The 18,964-nt window shown below is 36.5% G+C and overlaps 1 protein-coding gene and 1 long non-coding RNA gene across 2 annotated transcripts in view; one reads left to right on the top strand and one right to left on the bottom strand.

Moving 5' to 3' along the window:
• LOC113235764 overlaps positions 1–17,629 on the top strand; it is a 30,762-nt gene extending 13,133 nt beyond the window's left edge. The window contains exons 2-3 of the long non-coding RNA XR_003310890.1: positions 460–569; positions 17,495–17,629. This is a non-coding gene — a long non-coding RNA (uncharacterized LOC113235764). The remainder of the gene's footprint in view (positions 1–459; positions 570–17,494) is intronic.
• Positions 4,671–10,037, bottom strand: LOC113235763. The gene is made up of 3 exons (XM_026471652.1): positions 9,713–10,037; positions 6,830–6,969; positions 4,671–5,776 (listed from the first exon to the last, which is right to left on the bottom strand). The coding sequence occupies exons 1-3, from the start codon at positions 9,784–9,786 to the stop codon at positions 5,676–5,678; spliced, it is 315 nt and encodes a 104-aa protein (XP_026327437.1). The 5' UTR covers positions 9,787–10,037; the 3' UTR covers positions 4,671–5,675.
• Positions 17,630–18,964: the final 1,335 nt, after the last annotated feature.

The raw sequence follows: 18,964 nt of genomic DNA, 5'->3' as shown, positions 1-18,964 counted from the left end.
GTTGGTTTGTTTGAAAAAACAAATATACGCGATTTGGCATAAAGTTAATTATCCTATGATAAAAGAAATTAGCTCCTTAAACTACAATTGTGACGTGCATTATTTTCACCATCCGTTTCGGGCTTCTGTCCTTTTTAGAGCAGCTTTTGTCTATTAGAACTTATTATAAGCTAATGTTAACCGTTTATATAAAAATTCATCATCATTGTCACCATCAACCTATTTATAGTTGGAGACTTCACACGTTTTCCGAGGGTTGTGGACCTTCTTCGACGTGCAGGTTTCATCACGACGTTTCCTTCACCGAAAAGTAACTTCCGAGAAACTCAGAGGTGCTAACCCAGATTCGAACCCACGGCCTGTGCTTGAGAGGCAGAGGCGGTAGTTTAAACCATTAGTATACCACGGGTTAGCAAGCTAGTTGTATAAAAATTAACTAACAAAAATGTTGGCCCACAGGTGAATGCGATACTTGCATTGGGGGACACAGTTATGGCTATGCAAGAGGAAAGAATTCTCGTCTCCAAGTACATCTCGCAGTCCACTCAAAATGAAAACGCGTCTAAAAAGTACGTAAGTCTTACGTCATTCGTTTGCTTTAATACATAGTGTAATAAGAGCAAATAGAACAACTTCCGCCTGCTCAGCGTGTAAATGCCCACACTTCACTGGAAGCGTAGGTTTGTTACATATTATTTTAGTTGTAACTACAGGTAATAAATATATTAAATACATTATTGAACACAAACTAATAAGTAAACTGCAACAGGTAGATTCATAAAAAAAATTAAGTAAATTTTATGCCTGGGGCATCGTGTTTAGAAGGCTGGCAATATTTCCCCCTTGAATTGCTGAACTTATTTTTTGGCGGAAAAAACTGCCAGCCCTGTGGTAACCGGAGGCCTTTACGAGGCGATCCGACAGCTTGTTCGCTAGAAGTTTCACCTGTGGCCCCCAGACAGAGAGCAAGATTGGCGTATTTGAGCCTTTTTCGGTTCTCGGCCGCTCTAGCCCCAAAGTCTGCGCCGCCCACGCTTGCAAGGACGTCTGAGGGGTCTACAGTGTGTTAGATTTCAGAGAACTTACCAGAAGTAGGTCTATATACTCGGCCTTTTTCAATATCTGGTTATTATAGAAGCGTATACTTTGCCTCTTAAACGAATTTGTTATTTGGTGAAGACGACTGCCAAGAACAGCCCGTTTTATGTTAATTCCGAAGTGAAACTTGAAATCAAATCATCTTTATTTCAAAAGTAAGCAAATTACACTTGATTAAAGTCTATCATTCATTCGTAGGGCAGAGTCCGCTGAGAACAATGAATAAGAAACTCTAGGAAGCTCTTTGAAATATGTAAACCGTCAAGAGCGAAATAGGTCACTACCACGGATTTTTTCACTCAAGTACGCTTTATCTTGTGACTATGCGACCTCCTCCATCGTCGTCCCACCTTTTTATCACCTTCTTAAGGCTCAATTTATATTGCGGCGGAATGGAATGGAAGCGAAGTTTTGTAACAATTATGTACATAGCGTAATGAACTTTATGGTCTGTTGAGATACGAGTCAAAAATCACGTCTCGCGTCTTCCGCGAAATTCTCGCACATGCTCGTGAATGCTTGCGCATTCACAAGAATTTCTAGTTGGCAATGCTTGGCAAATCCGCGGGAAGTGGCGCCAAGGCAGGTGACGTCAAACGTTGACGAAATATTATATAGCTAGGAGGCGGCCTTCTCGCGCGGCGAGGCGGAAATGACGCTTCCGTTCCTTTCCGTTCCAACATAATATAAATTGTGTTACGGGTTGCTGGCCATTTACTTTTAAAATTTAAAATCGTTCTCGAATTCCTTTTACTTTCATTATTCTTAGGTTTGTTCGCTCGTCGTCACTCCCATCAAAATTGCTAGTAATCGTCATGTAAAACAGAACTTCACGTAATTTAAAGCATTGGATATATTATATACGTATACGGGGTGTAATCGTTAAGTGTGCCCAGGCGATTATTTCATAAATATAAGAAATATCAAAAAGCTTTAAACTTATATCGAAAGTATTTATCTAATGAGTAAATCGACATCAATAACTTTTTAAAATTAAAACTAGAAATATCCAAATTTTAACGTTAACGCTCCCATACATTTAATATGACATTCCTAGGGAGGTAACAATAAGTTTACAGATAATAAAGCTGCTATAAATAAAGTAATAAAACTATCTTTTAATTGAATAAAAATGTAATGGCATCATTGACTTACAATTATATGGACGTCGGGTCCGCGTTAAAAAATGTCCGAACTTATAGGGCGTTAAAATCGTATACAGAGCGTCATTCACGCTTTAGTCTTCGTTTGTTCGACTGACAGCGAAGCAAGCAAAATTAGGCAATACTGCGATGACATTACAATTTAAATTCAACGTTTTAGCTTTTTCATATTCCTTTACATGTCACTACGTTTAAATAGGTTGACTTGGGACATTTTTTTCGTGGTTTTTGTATTAGACTCGTCGTCCATTTATTTGTAAGTCAATGAATGGCATAGTCAATTATTTGGTCAAGTGTGAGTTGTCCATATAAATGAATAAAATTGATCAAATTTTTGTTAGTACTCATCGACTCAGTTTACCTAATGGTAACGTATTTTCTATATCAGTTTAAAGCTTTTACATATCTCTGATATTGATGGAATAATCGCCTGGGCACACTTAACGATTACAGTATAGAGCTTCTCTGGGCTAAGTGCCTAGACTGTTTAGTAGGAAATGTTTTATATTGTTTATACCTTTTATATCATTGTATTATTTTTGTTACAGCCTCTCCTATCCCTGTTCTTTTCCTTTCTTTTCCTCTTCTAATAAATTTATGTGGACCGAGCCTTCTCTTTTACTCTAAGGCTAGGCTATCATTGGTGAGGCGTTCATATGACTCGATTTTCACTGGCTTGTTAAAATTTTCAACGTATTATCAAATACTACATTTTGTGCTAAATATTATGTGTAGAATAAGTTAACCAGTGAAATGAAGTACAAATGTAGTTAACTTGTGTGCTAGTACGTTGTGTTTAAGGTCGCTAAGGCGCCACTTTTTCTTAAGTTAGGACTTTTTGTCTTGCTGCGGCTTTATTAACGACAATTTTCACGCCTCGGCTCTGTTAAGGCTATAGTGTAAAGTTCTGTTTTTGGTTTTAAACCTCCTAAATGGAAAATTTTGAATATCACTCAGAATCTTATTATAAAAGCGTCTTGAACGATTTCTGACTTTTTGAAAACAATTGTTACGAACAGCTAGTATATTTTAGTCCTCGTATTAATGTTATGTCTATCGCTATTTCTCGTTAAAAACAGTTCTTCTTAATATGATTGACATTTTTGTTTTTTGTTTAACGAACTACAATATTGGGTACGTAAAAATATTGTTATGTAACCCCAAAATACACGCACAGCGGTACTTACTTATACTCAAGCCAAATTCGATGTAGAATAAATATCAACAACCAAAAACATAATTTTAGGGTTTTCACCTCATTATATTTCCAACAATTTCAAAATTTTTACCTGAAATTTTATAAGGCTATTGATAATACTAATTGAAGTCATGTGTGTTATGAATTTTGTTTAATAAGTGATTTGAAATGAAAATAACAATTGCCGGTAATTAATTACGTATAAAACTGGGCCATCCCTATCGATTTTTTTAATTGAAGGGAGAGATTGCAAACATTCGAGTTGGAATTCCTTTACGGAATCGGAAATTTATTGCTGCGGAATGAGATATGTAGTAAATGAATATAGAATAAAATCTTACCATTTTTTTAGTTACCATTAATACCTGCTATCTACCAGTAAATATTAATAGGATTCAAAAACTTAATTTTTTCATTTCTAACTCATATGTATCGATAGGTACTGTGTTAACGTTACAATAATTGAATAGGTAAGTGTTTTCTATACAACCCAGCCTATCTACTTACCTATTTAAATTCCAATTACACTAGCTATCCTAAATGGTGAACATTGACAAAAATGTTCTTTTCACCTGCAATCTTAGGCTCAATTTATATTGCAGCCGAACGGAGTGGAAGCGAATTTTTGTAACATAGCAAAATGAACTTTGTGATCAATTGTGTAACATACAAACTATAGTAGTCACCAAATAAAAGGTCAAATTTGACACTTGTCATCGTGTCACGAATAGGGATGTGGACTAATCATATCGGAAATCACATTAAAATCGTATAATGTGATTCAAATATGTTTTGTCATATTATATAATATTTCAATAAAATTTATGTATTTTTTAAACACTATTTTGTAAATTATTGTTTGTTTATTGCTTCGTTGATCGCATTCAAAGTTACATACTATCGCCTTCTTTAGCTGTCAAATTTGGCCTCTTATTTGGTGACGACTATAGATACGAGGCAAAACCTTTCGCGGTGTGCGCGAGTTTGTATGTGCGAAAATTCGCTTCCACTTCGTTCCGCCGCAATATAAATTGAGCCTTAAGTTGCCAAGCAAACTTTTAAACATTATTCCAACCTCCCAATGACGCAAACAGGATTTTTGTAAGTATATTATACTTTCATAAGACTTGCGAAATTTTCCTAATTGAAAAAACGTTGGAAAGTTGTTACAATAATAAAGCAAACAATTTGTTTTATTGTTTATTCCGTACAAAGTAGTCTTTACAATGGTGGTTTTCCTTTCTCGCAGGTAATAAACAGTACCCCTGCCTGGAAAAGCAGACGAAAAGAACCTTTTAAAAGATTTACGGTTGAAATTTCTCTTCCAGTCAGCAACTGTTTTTTCTACCTTTACAATTTCACAACCCAATTTCACATCTAATCTAAATTCGTAACATTTATAAACATCAAGATTATAATTATAAACTCACAGAGACGTGTTAACATTGATCAAAACGACAACCTGAAAATCTGTTCGAAAATACGCCATCTTCGCCGTTTTTTAAGTTATAAATATACAGTGTGTTTTTTTAACTGGGACAGAATGGAGAAATCCGAAACCATAGGAGATACAGGGAAACTGTCGTAGGAATCATTAGGTCTTTTTTGTCAAATTTGATACAGTAAATTTTTTGGGCAAGCGTGAGCTGTCTTTAGAAATGAATACCTAATATTGATAAAAAAAATTATAATATCGACAAAAAAATGAATGCTGATCGATTAAGTTTCTTGTAAGGAACATTTTGATGCATGGGTAGAAAAAAATCGGAACAACAGAAGTTGATCAAATTTGATCAATTATTTTTTATACAAGACTAAATTGCAATGTATTAAATTAATTATAGTCCAAGTACTTAATAATTTAAAAAGTGTAATATTATTGAATTTCATGTGAATTATATGCTACATGGGAAAACGAAAAAGAAAGCCTATTGGTTCCTAAGACAGTTTTCCTGTATCACCTATGGTTTTGGATTTTCCCATACTGTCCCAGTTAAAAAAAATCACGTGGTATATTCAATCTCAAATCGACAAAGTAAGTAGACCTTTTACATTGACATACCTGATGCTACTTAATTTGGTATTTTGTGAGAGCGCCAACGGGAATATATTAAAAGAACATCAGAAGTATTTATATTACCATTTTGTTTATATTTTCTTGGAAAATCACAACATAAAGATATATTAGATGATTTGAGCATGCGTGCACGCTTCGATTATATTTTTGTGACGATGGCGAGAGCAGTTCGAGTTGACAGAGATTTGGCTTGAGCAAATTTGTTCAGTTTTTCTCTGAAGTCAGCGTTCCGCTCTCTAGCTGTAAATGAAAATTTATATTGATATCTCAATATATCTTACAATTCCTTATACACGTGTCCCATGGCTATAGGACACGAAGGGATACTTTAAGGGTGCTTTCAAATTAGATGCTTTTAGAAGCGCTACAGTGGTGTGGCTGTAACGCGTTTTAGTAGGTAATTTTAGTTCACTTATTGTGATAAAAATACAGAATGTTTTTTTTGCATATGTGGTCGCTCATAGGGCAAGCAAGTTTTAAAAATTTCACGCTAGGAACTCACGGAGCGATTTTCACCATCCCCGCCCGCCGTGGTTGGAGGATTACGGCCTCCGTAGAATGTAGATATGTATGTAAAATTTAATAGCTCATTTCATGACGCGTTTTACGCCCACGGCGGGGACGGTTACTCGCGGTAGCCATAGCGTGTACTAGTAGAAATGCCCGGGACGCGGCCGGTCACCCGCGCGCTAAGCGGTCGGTTCGCCCGCGACGATTTCTATTGATCGTAAATAACCGTGCGACCTGCGATCATCTCCCGTCAAGTTTGCGGGCTTTTCCGCAACCGCGGCGGCTACATGACGCACAAACCTGCGGTGTCGTGAGTATAGAAATAAAACGGTTGTCACGCAGCCGCGGCGGGCGCAGGCGGAAACCGCTCTGTGAATACTTAGCCTTTGAATGCGCTGTTACTTACTTTTAAAAATAAAATAATGTCTCCATAAAGCAAAATATACATTATTATTTTTTATATGTATCCTATGTATTATTATTTTTTTCTTTCCGTGTCCCATACCCGTGGGACACCCTGTATAATTTTTCTTAACTGTGAGGAGGATGAATTTAAGTTTGTGTTTTCGTAAGATTCTCTAAATAATTAATGAAATTTGTTTATATACCAACAGTTACATACATAACATTCCTGCGTACGTACATACATAAGTATATAAATAAATTGTACCATTAATATTGAATTCGCGTTCAAGGTTAGTGGGGATATTTATGTTTACAGTTCACGTAGACAATAAAACATGTAAAACAGTTCGGGTAAGGCTTGCTTTTGGTCGTTCTTACCTATCTCCATGTTGCTTATAATGGACCTATATATCATGTACATGTAGTCCTGGCGGTTATTGGCTCTCAAGTACGCCAAGTTCTCTATGTCGATGCTGGTTTGCTCCATTTCCACTCCGATGCGGTGAACAACCTCGTCACTGGGAGAAAATTATGGTATGGGGAGAATGTCGTGAATTGCTTTGTAAGAGGTATGTGAAGGTAGGAAGAGAGACAATAAAGGCTCATAAAGTTTAAATAGCAATAAAGCTCCTTGTCAAAGAGTTCGTCTAAGGAAGTTGCTTCAACTTTAGCAATAGCACCTACGAAACGGTTCTGCTAAATACCAACTGGCCACACGGGATCCACTGGAAAAACGCGTCAAGAGGCTTATAGGTCAAAGTCAAAGATTATTTATTCCATAGGTAAAATAAATTTACACTTGAAAACGTCACATTTAAGCTACTGCTCGTTCACTACGCTGACCTCCCTGCGAAGAACGGGCAAGTAACTCTAGGGGTTGCTATTTTCAAATAATCTTAAATGCTATGATATACACTTTGAATCAAATTTGTGTGGATTCTGGAGCCGTGTCGTCTTTCCATACATCTTTATCTAACACGTAGTCTTCAATTTTGTAATATGATTATTCGATCAAAATATTTTTAATGTACTTTTTAAACTTAGGAAATGATAAACTTAATCTATGCTCCGGAATCTTATTGTAAAAACGTATACAGTTCCCCATAAAAGAGTTGTTTACCTTGGTTAAACGAAATCGTGGTACCATGAGTTTGGACTTAGCTCTAAGGTTAATATTATGGATATCTTCTTTCTTATTGAAATTATGTATATTTTTACGGGCATATAAAATATTTGAGTAAATGTACCGTGATGCCACAGTCATGATACCAGTCTCCTTAAACTTTTCTCTGCGAGAAACCCGAGAGCCTATACGGTGCACAGAACGAATCGCTCGTTTTTGCAATACGTACATGGTTTGAATATCTGCCGCTTTAACCCACATGACAATCCCGTAGGACATTATACTATGGAAGTAACTAAAGTAAATTAGTCTAGCTGTACTAACATCGGTAAATTCACGTATTCTGCGGACTGCGTATGCAGTGTGACTGTGTGTGAGTGACTCGGATTTTGTAGCGGCAAAGCCTAGAACACCATCGTAAAGTTGCCTGCTTATCAGTATTTTGCAGGATATATCACGGAGAGAGTGCGATGAAATTGCATGATTTAATTTTACTTGCCCCATTCCATCATTGAGGGACTAGACAGTATTCCGTCGCGACATTATGCTCGCGCCTAGCCTCTGTTCAGATCTCTGCCTCCTCTCACACCGCATATCCGTATAGTTTTAGTAGCTGTAGAGGTCCTTGTGAAACAGTTCATCCAGGGAACTACTGCCACCATGCCTATTTCTGCCGCCAAGCAGTAATGTGGGCATTATTGCGTTCCAGTTTTGAAGTGTAGTGGTGCTGGTGAAACTACAGGCACATGGGACTTGTCAACTTACCCCTCGTTCACGCGACATTGTACAGCACGTTGTTTTGCAGTATAAATCTTACAGAATAAACAGTGGCGCATACATTAGATACAGAACTAATCACACGGTCTTTGTCCTACAAAAAAACGTACTCAGCTCTATACGCTTATCGAATACGCAACGGGCTTGTCAACCAAATCGAATGAACTTTAACGTATTAATGCATAGTATTAATGCATCTCTTTCACACGGCGCAAAATCATACGTTTTTTATGGAATACTTACCGAACAAGCGGCGTCTAGTATTGAAGTATGTTTTGGAAGGATGCATAATTTTATTAATACAAAATGACCGACGAATCTTCTGTGAACAACGACTTATTTGATATCTTTAGTTACACAAAGGCCCGTTTTTTAATCATTATTCAGATTTTCGTACAATTTTTCAAATGAGTTTGTACGCACTGTTTCTTGATTCATTGGATGAACCCAACCTTCAGTTCTTCCGGCGGCAAAGCCGTTGGTGTCTTCTATGCCAATATGAAAGTGCAACAAAGCGTGGATCTGTGGTGTTGCGTGAATATTGCAGCTTTCTGTCTTTTAAACGCATGAAAATATATCGTGAGAACACCCCACTATCCATTTATAATCGAATACGTTAAAAGACGTGCAGGACAATGCCGTGTGAAGGAAGTCTAATGGCTCAGAGTGACGGGCACAGTGGCAGTGCCCTTCTGGTCTTTGCTGTTTAAAGCTCTAATTGGCACTGCAAGAGTTATGAACAGGCGTGTCGCTTGCCACCAGGCTCACGACTTGTTCGCCCCGTCATTAGGTAGTATAAAAAAAGTCAGACTCGGCGTCCCGAAGCCTGCCTGCCTTTGCATCGCAAAGGCTGTCTAAGTATCCTAAAGGCAGCCGAAGCATCCCCAAGGCTGCCGAGGCATTTTGGAGGCCACCGGCTCGGTATCCCTAAGCAGAACGCAGCTTTATTTTTGTAGCTTCGGCCATTATCATTGAAATTTCAACTATAATACCATAACTTCAAGGTATTCCATTCGTCACCTAAAAATCCTCCGCTGAGCCGTTCCGTCAGTGGGCGCCGGGCCTATGAGACAGTGATACAATCTAATGAAGTTTCAAATATGTAGCAAAATATTGAATAATGTAAAATATATGTATCTATTAGATATTTTAGAAGTAATACCTAGTAGATTATGTAAGTACTTGATGCTTGAAATAAGTCGATTGCAGCATACGGCATGGAATTAAGAAAATTGACAACCGAACTTTAACCCCGCAAATGGATTGCTAATACATAGTTTATGTTGACATTACAGTGTAAACAAAGTCACGAGTAGGTACTTAGTCGCAGGAAATCAACGACAATATAAAATGTTACTTACATCTTCTCTATGATGCGTCGCCTGGTTTCAGGTCTTCTCCACGCATCATCTTTGATCCGAAGTACTTTCCCCATTTGTTTTCCTCTGTCCGCAAAAGCACTGGTTTAATTTTCGCTTTTAAAAGCGTTCGTTTACCTGTTTCGCGGATACCGAGGGAATGAACACAATTCAGTCTACGACTCTACCTCCATATTTATTATATATCTCGTTTTATGCACTTGGAGGCATGAATGATGCACACAGAATTTAGGATAGACTAGGTACCGGTGCCTGGAAGAACTAGGATGGTTTTCAATACTGTGTTGTGCCTCCTGCACTTCGCTTCACCCCCCCTTATCTTCAACTGCGCCGATGTGTTGAAACCACCGTGTTCGCGCCGCCTTTTCCTCGTCACGCATGCGTAGCAATAAATTCCTCTCTTAGTGCTGAAGTTATCGATTAGGTCCATTATAAAATAAACCGGCATGCTCTTCGGTTGATATAATTGCGTACCTATTAACACTTACGAAAGATGAAAGGTAAAGAAGAAGAAAAGTACTTCGGAAATTAAATTTTTAGAAGTCACTACTTACTGTCGGGTCAACACATTCAACAAGTATTTCAAGGCGTTGCCACGCACGTGAATAGTTATAATATAATCAAGTCAAATTATTTATTTCGGTCGAATTAAATCCATTAAATTACCCTGAATTTTTAAAATACTAACAACCTTGCAAGACCAGATTACTAACATCATAGACAACAGAATGTAAGTGTAACTGTAAAGATTGTAACTGGCCGAGGGGAAAAAAATGGAAAAGCATTATTCATAGATTTCTTATTTTGTATTTATAATTTCGTTATAATAATTAAGTATAATAATAACGTATTATAATGAAGATTTCATATTTATAAGCTTGTAATTACTAACATTAGTGCATTGACTTACAATTATATGGAAGTCGGGTCCGCGCTAAAAAGTGTCAGCAAAATTAGACAGTACTGCGATGACATTACAATTTAAATTCAACGTTTTAGCTTTTTCATATTCCTTTACATGTCACTACGTTTAAATAGGTTGACTTGGGACATTTTTTTCGTGGTTTTTGTATTAGACCCGTCGTCTATTTATTTGTAAGTCAATGCATTAGTGCCTAAGTTTTTCTTTGTTATACTAACCAATATGGATGAAGAATCCGAAAAAGTATTTTGATTTATATTGAGTAGATTACATATATTTAAATAGGGAGTAATGTGAGAACGAGGTGGTATTTAAAGCAATATCTAGTAGTAAGGTAGAAAGTTCGACGACTCCCGTGTTTTGCAAAGTCAAAGTCAAAGTCAAAGACCATTTATTCCATAGGTAAAATAAATTTACACTTGAAAACGTCACATTTAAGCTACTGCTCGTTCACTACGCTGACCTCCCTGCGAAGAACGGGCAAGAAACTCTAGGGATTGCTCTTTTCAAATAAACTTAAATGCTATGGAATACACTTTGAATCAAATTTGTGTGGATTCTAGAGCCTGGTCGTCTTTCCATAAATCTTTATCTAACACGTAGTCTTAAATTTTGTGATATGACTTTTCAATCAAAATATTTTTAATATTTGCTCCTGCTTATGTATGCTCCGAAATCTTATTGTAAAAACGTATACATTTCCCCATAAAAGAGTCGTTTACCTTGGTTAAACGAAATCGTGGTATCTTGAGTTTGGACTTAGCTCTAACGTTAATATTATGGATATCTTCTTTATTATTGAAATTATGTATATTTTTACGGGCATATAAAATATTTGAGTAAATGTACTGTGATGATACCAGTTTACTTAAACTTTTTTCTGAGAGAAACCCGAAAGCCTAGACGGTACACAGAATGAATCGCTCGTTTTTGCAATACAAATATGGTTTAAATATCTGCCGCTTTACTCCACATGAGAATCCCGTAGGACATTATACTATGGAAGTAACTAAAGTAAACTAGTCTAGCACTACTAACATCGGTAAGCTTACGTATTCTGCGGACTGCGTATGCAGCGGAGCTTAATCTGCTGGCCAGGGAAGATATACGTAGAAACCATTGAAGTTTACTATATAAGGTCACTCCCAAGATGACTGCTTTATTAACAAGGTCTAACATTTTTCCGTTTATTTCTATGCTTGGACTAGTCGATTTTACGTTAGCTAATTCAAATTTAACACATTTCGTCTTCTTGGCATTAAGCAATAAATTGTTAGCATTAAATCAATAAACTACCGTAGAGAGGGTATCATTAATATGGTCATAGTTAATGTCATGTCTGTCTGTTTTACAAGTCAAGGATGTGTCAGCAAACAATACTATTTCGCAATGGTCCTTAACACTGCACAGAGTTATCACCGTTTAGAGCGACATATTTAAATATGTTTATTTTTGAAGTTTTACTGAATTGATATTCAATTATTTTTATATGAAATTACTCCACTAGTTTGTTATAATTATTAATACAACACACTCAGAAAAAATTCCTTCGATACGGCCAGATTCGAACCGACGTCTTCTAGCTTACCGTATCAGACGCTATATCAACTAAGCCACGGAACGAACCAGCGGACCTCACGAATTTTTCTATGTGCTTGCGTCGTATCTTTGTATTTGGTTTTTCAATGACTGTTTATTTTTATATGAAAGTACAATCTGACGAATTACGAAAAGTCATGGAACAAAAGTTGTTCTTTATTATGTTTTAGGTTCTAGGGTTTCTCTCAGAGGAAAGTTTAAGGAGACTGGTATCGTGACTGTGGCATCACAGTACATTTACTCAAATATTTTGTATGCCCGTAAAAATAACTGAAACCCACTTGTTACAGTTACAAGTATACGAGTCCCATGTCAGCATTAACCCTAACCACCTAGCCAGATAAACTAAACCACCAACGTGAAGATGTATCTAGTGAGCCGGAATGAAATCTAGTGAGCAGAGATGTACACACTTACAACACTAGAAACAAAGATAAACTGATAGTACCACTAATCATAACCATAACGTCAAAATAGTAGGAAAAAATGTACTAGATACTTCATATATTTTAATTGACCAGAATTGATCTATCTTCGTACAGGATCTGTACGAATTTGTGTGTGAGAAAGGTTAGTAATTTCTGACAAATTTAAAATAAAACAGAAAATACATTGACTTACAATTATATGGACGTCGGGTCCGCGCTAAAAAGTGTCCGAACTTATAGGGCGTTAAAATCGTATACAGAGCGTCATTCACGCTTTAGTCTTCGTTTGTTTTGTTGTTTGTTTGACTGACAGCGAAGCAAGCAAAATTAGACAGTACTGCGATGACATTACAATTTAAATTCAACGTTTTAGCTTTGTCATATTCCTTTACATGTCACTACGTTTAAATAGGTTGACTTGGGACATTTTTTTCGTGGTTTGTGTATTAGACCCGTCGTCCATTTATTTGTAAGTCAATGAGAAAATAAATCAATTTCATTGTAGGTGTTAGATTTATTTACGTTTGCAGTTTGAAGTAACTCGCATTTACGCAATTTCCATTTTTTACACTGTAGTCTTGCTGACCAGCACCAGTACCAAAAATAATTACTTACCATGTAGTTACCGTGATTTTACTTCGTTAAAAATTCAATGATCAAGTTTATTTACTCCTATTAATCGGCACTACTTAGATGCATCTAATTCGTCGCTGATTTTGCGATAAACAGTATTACAATGTTTTTGCCAAAGATTGAAGCGGATTCTCAGTAATTATTGCTACAAAATCGTTATTTTTTTATGAAAAAAGTTCAACAGACTGCCATTTGACACATAATATTTTGAATTGACATGTGACAAGTTAACGTTAATATTTAATGCCATGAGATTCTGGTACACCTATAGCACCGGCTATATCCGAATTGCCTGACTTAGAATCCAAAAGAAAGATTTAAAAAAATTAATTGAAAATCCATTCTATAAAGTTGACGAATATTTTGACCTTATGCATCTTAGAGGATGGAAAAAAATAAAACATAGTCTAAGTAGTATACTTATGTAAGTAGTCTAAGTTATGCATTAAAAAAATACTCATTATTTTATGACATTTAATGTATCCTGTTGCCATTTTTTTTTGTTGAAAATGTTTATTTCTTAACAATATATTATAATTAAATTAATATTTTAATTATGTGCGTATGTGCAAAACTGTAAATTTAGTTACGTAATACATTAAGAGGGAGCATGCCAAAAAAGTTTTGACGTTGGCTCCGCCCAAATTTGTGAAACAAATATATGCCTGAAGTTCGCGTGACATGCGACAGGAGATGTTGAATTTTGCGCATTATTCGTTTTAGCGGAATAACTCTAAAACTAAAGGGATTAAAAAAAAATCCGTAGTGACAGTTGTCGATCATGCATAAATATAAGTAATTATCTCATTTTTGTCCTAATAACCTGTAGCATTTCGAGGATAAATCGAAAAAATGTGAAAATTAGAGGTCATTTCGTGATTTTTATCTATCGAGGAAACTTTATTGTTTTATGTTTCTGAATAATGTCTATGCTTGAATATATCGTGTAGTTACTCATACAATATTTTATTTTTAACTTTAAAGTGGATATACCCCTCTAAAATCAAATCGAAGATTAGGAATTTTTCCTCTGCTCCCTCTTAAACGTTAGTGATTAATGACTTTGATAAGATAAGAAATTTTGTACTATTGACGTGCTAAATGTTACGAGCTTGTGACGTGGCAAATAAAGAATTTGAATTTGAATTGGAATGGGGCAGTATATTCAGTTCTCTACAACAGTCAGAATGCTGTTGGGGTCCCCATACACATGTCGCCACAATGAGGGTACTGGCCTTCTCAGAATTGCAAGAAAACTGTCTATGTGTCTTAGCGAACATGTGGAAGCGCAACAGTGTGTTTATATAGTACCAAGTAGACTTATTTAAAAAAAGATAAATTTCATCTAATGTATTTTGAGCGCGACGAATTTTTATATAGATAGTTTGTAGTTCGACAAAGTGAAAGGTTTCCAAATACAGAATTTCTTAAAGTTAGTTACGTGTACGAACATGGAAAAGTTGCGAAAGGGTTTCACCCTTCGTAAATATTCTTCTCACCCCCTATCGAGATTTTTTTTATATAACACCAAATGACGGGCCGAACAAGTCGTGCGCCGGGTAGGAAGCCACACGCCTGCCCATAACAGTTGCAGTGTTACTCAGAGCTTTAAATCATAAAGATCTGGGGGCACCGCCACTGCGCCCGTCACCCTGAGACATAACAACTTATAGCACTTGAGACTTGTCAACACAAGTTTCATGTGCCTGTAATTTCACCAGCACCCTTACCCTTCACAACCGATACACACAGTAATGTGACCATTACTGCTTGGCGGTAAGAATAGTTAAGGTGGCAGTACTTCCCTGAACGAGCTCTTTCACAAGAAGCTCTGCTACTGACGTTAGAGTTAGTTCTGAGTGCTAGTTACCCTACAGCTGAGTTAGTTACCCTTTTTAACCGACTTCAAAAATGGAGGAGGTTCTTAATTCGTCTGTATATTTTTTTTGTATGTCTGTTACGCTCCGGATAACTCCGGTATCTGCGAATCGATTTTCATGATTTTTTTTTGTTCGAAAGAGGGTACCTCCATAGTGGTCCCGTTTAATTTTGAAGAACATCATTCACTTCTAAGAGTGGCTGTTCACGCATGAAGATTCATTCTTATAACTAGCGCCTAAATTTTTTTATAAGGAGCAATTGTTTTAATGGTTGATTTTGCTATTCTCCAATTCAAGGCGTTTCTCTCTCAATATACTTTGAGTAGTGAGAACCTATCTTTATTATCTCCTGTGTCAAGTCCCGTATAGTGGCGAACTAGGGGATGAATCCGGGTTTGCTCACTTTCCGGTAACCGATTTCAATAAAACTTGGTAATTACCTATATGTAATTCCACGTAATTTTGAGATCGGTTTTTTTAGTACTCTGTACTGAAACTATGTTACCTCGGCTGGCACTAAACAAAGTAACTTCATATCTAGTGTCTTATGTTTATGTAAATAATCTAATTTGTGTTTTGTTTATGATTTTGTTTTGTAACTAAGAATATTCATTTGTGTCTTGTGTGTGAATGTTTTTTCATACATCATTGCGGCCATTAATTAATGTACAACATGTTAACACCTAGTTTAGTCTATTTTGTGCAACAACGGGACGGCGGCGAGCGCAATCGAGCCCTAACTAAAATTATTATTTTACTGAAAATTAGAAAATAAAATCCACTGTTGGCGAAAACGGTATCCTAAACAACACAAAAGTGGCGACGACAGTGACCAAAAAAACTCAATCGAGCCGAATCTGCTCGAACGAACAACTTTTGTAATCGTGAAAATAGAGGGGGCAGCAAATTCAAAAATGGTGCCGGGCGGCAGAAATTGACGCTACGCCATTGTGTCACCTTATTTACTTATACCTCCAAATAGGAATGTGAGCATTACTGCGTTTCGGTTTCAAAGGATAAGGGTGCTAGTGAAATTACAAGCACATGGGTCTTGTCAACTTATGTCTCAGGGTGACGGACGCAGAGGTATCTCAGATCTTTGCGATTTAAAGCTGCTACTGTTATGGACAGGCGTGTTGCTTAGGCGCATGCGTCAGACTTTCTTCCTTCCGCATTTGGTATCATTAAAACAATTCTCTGTTTTCGCAAATGGATGAGTTACGAATTATAAATGATGTATGATTATGCTTCTTTTCATCAAGTCCAAGTCAAATAATCATTTATTCCATAGGCAAAATTTTTTAACTTGAAAACCATTGACTTACAAATAAATGGACGACGGGTCTAATACAAAAACCACGAAAAAAATGTCCCAAGTCAACCTATTCGAAATTTAAATTGTAATGTCATCGCAGTATCGCGCTGTCGGTAGAACAAATGAAGACTAAAGCGGAGTGTCGCGCTCTGTATACGATTTTAGCGCCTTACAAGTGCGGACACTTTTTAGCGCGGACCCGACGTCCATATAATTGTAAGTCAATGTTGAAAACGTAATTTTTTAAGCTACTGCTCGTTCACTACGCTGACCTCCCTAAGAAGAACAAGTAAGAAACTCTAGGTACAACTCTTTTCAAATAAACTTAAATGCTATAGAAATACATTTTGAATCATATTTGTGTGGAATCTAAACTCACGTTGTCTTTCCATTCATGTTCATCTAACTCGTAGTCTACAAATTTATAATATGACTTTTCAATTAAAATACTTTTAATGTAAGTTTTAAACCTAGGAAATGGTAAACTTAATATATGCTCCGGAATCTTAAAACGTATACAGTTCCCCATAAAACAATCGTTTACCTTAGTTAAACGAAAACGTGGTTTGAAACCATGAGTTTGGACTTAGTTCTAAGGTTAATATTATGGATATCTTCTTTCTTACCAAAGTTATGTATATTTTTACGGACATACAACATATTTGAGTAAATGTACTGTGATGTCACAGTCATGATACCAGTCTCCCTAACTTTTCTCTGAGAGAAATCCGAGAACCTAAACGGTACATGGTTTGAATATCTGCCGCTTTACCCCACATGAGAATCCCGGACATTATACTATGGAAGTAACTAAAGTAAACTAGTGTAGCAGTAGCAACATCGATAAGTTCACATATTTTATGGGCTGCGTATGCAGCAGAGCTTAATCTGCTGGCCAAGGAAGATATATGTGGACATATCTTCTCCAACACTTTCTTTAGTGATCCATCTGTTAATCAAACTTATTATCTTCTTCGTTTGTTACAGATCGGATCTAGAAGACGCATTTTCGAAAACAGACTCACTTCTGGAAAAACTTCCACAATCCATCTTTCAAGACCACAAGCAGTATTTATAGTGAGTATAGTAATTTCAATTTATTGCATCAAAAATTAGAGTCCGTTTATTTTATTTTTTAAATTTACTACAGTTTTGGTAAACTACGTACCAAAAATATACAGGTTGTATTTTTAGAAACAAGACAATAAGAGATTATATTTATGAAAACGAACACTTTTTGAATTTGGAGACTAATATAATCTAATTGTTGAATTTTTTCCAGCATCTTATACACAATCCTTTGCGAATAGATTTATATTGGTCTTTTATACATAAGCCTTTTTTATTAATTCTTTTGTAATTAGTAGTAGAGTTTCTTGTGAAAGAGTCCAGAGAAGTACTGCCACCAGACCTACTCGCATTTCTATTGCAAAGCAGTAACGTGATTGTAACTGCGTTCCAGTCTTGAAGGATGCTGGTGAAACTATAGGTACAATTATGCACATGAAATTTGTCAACTGTTATGGGTAGACGTGTCGCTTACCACCAGGTTCACGACTTGTTCGTGCCGTCACCTATTATAATAAAAAAATTATAAACATTTTTGACACGTTGCTTTTATGGGGCAACCTTTTTTTTTCAGTAATAACGTTTGTTCGAATTTTCATTACCCCGAAAACCGAATTATAACGAAACCGTTGTTCTTTCAGGATAAGTTGGATGTTTATTGCAAAGACACGATCAGGTTCCGTTAGGTTACGTTAAGTTAAAAGGAAAAAAACATTTTCCTCTCAAAATTACTTTCGAAGTTTTGAAAATTCGACCAAACGTTGTTTCTGGAAAATGTCATTTCGGACTATTATAGTAACCATTTCAAAGTAATAAAGAATACATTGAATTTACAAATACTAATTTATATTAATTTGAATTGCAATAACGGTGGACAACAATCACCAAACATGAAATCTTATTAATGTTTGCACATCTGCTTGAAGGTTGAATACAATGTACCTTATTTTACTTAAGGCCTTTGTAATTACTGTGTACTGGCAAATAAATGTATACTATTCTACTCTAAGAGGGATGCCACACGGGCGCTGTCCGCGTGCCACTGTTGGCCTTGATTGCCCTGTGTAAAAATTTATGTAGACGATCTGAGGGTGCCCAAGTGGGCACAGACTTCGGCTCAGAACACTATTGGGGATTTCCGCCGGAAGGGCGTGTCTGGGAGTGAATTTGCGCGAGTACACGCTGAACTGGGGGACTCTTCTTTTTCACCGGCGGGGATGGTCATTTCGTATGGCGTGCGACTGAGCTGTGATCTGGTTGGCCTAGCTGTAACGTGACGAGAGTGATAGGGTAGTCAAAGTCGTTGAGGACTTTTCTGGCTCGACGGGACGGTGAGGGTGTTCTATGAGGGGGACGTAATTGGATGCAGCTACCACAAGAGGATTGGGG

Source organism: Hyposmocoma kahamanoa, unplaced genomic scaffold (assembly GCF_003589595.1).
Source record: "Hyposmocoma kahamanoa isolate Upper Pololo Valley unplaced genomic scaffold, ASM358959v1 88, whole genome shotgun sequence".
NCBI classification, from domain to species: domain Eukaryota; kingdom Metazoa; phylum Arthropoda; class Insecta; order Lepidoptera; family Cosmopterigidae; genus Hyposmocoma; species Hyposmocoma kahamanoa.
This window is presented reverse-complemented; position numbering and strand designations above follow the sequence as displayed.

Excerpts from the sequence above, each read along its gene's own strand:
- LOC113235763 (XM_026471652.1), bottom strand. The coding sequence starts at position 9,786 with ATGGGGAAAGTACTTCGGATCAAAGATGATGCGTGGAGAAGACCTGAA. Across the intron at positions 6,970-9,712 it reads CGACGCATCATAGAGAAGAT|TGACGAGGTTGTTCACCGCA; the intron begins GTAAGTAACATT and ends ATTTTCTCCCAG. Across the intron at positions 5,777-6,829 it reads TATAAGCAACATGGAGATAG|CTAGAGAGCGGAACGCTGAC; the intron begins GTAAGAACGACC and ends TTTCATTTACAG.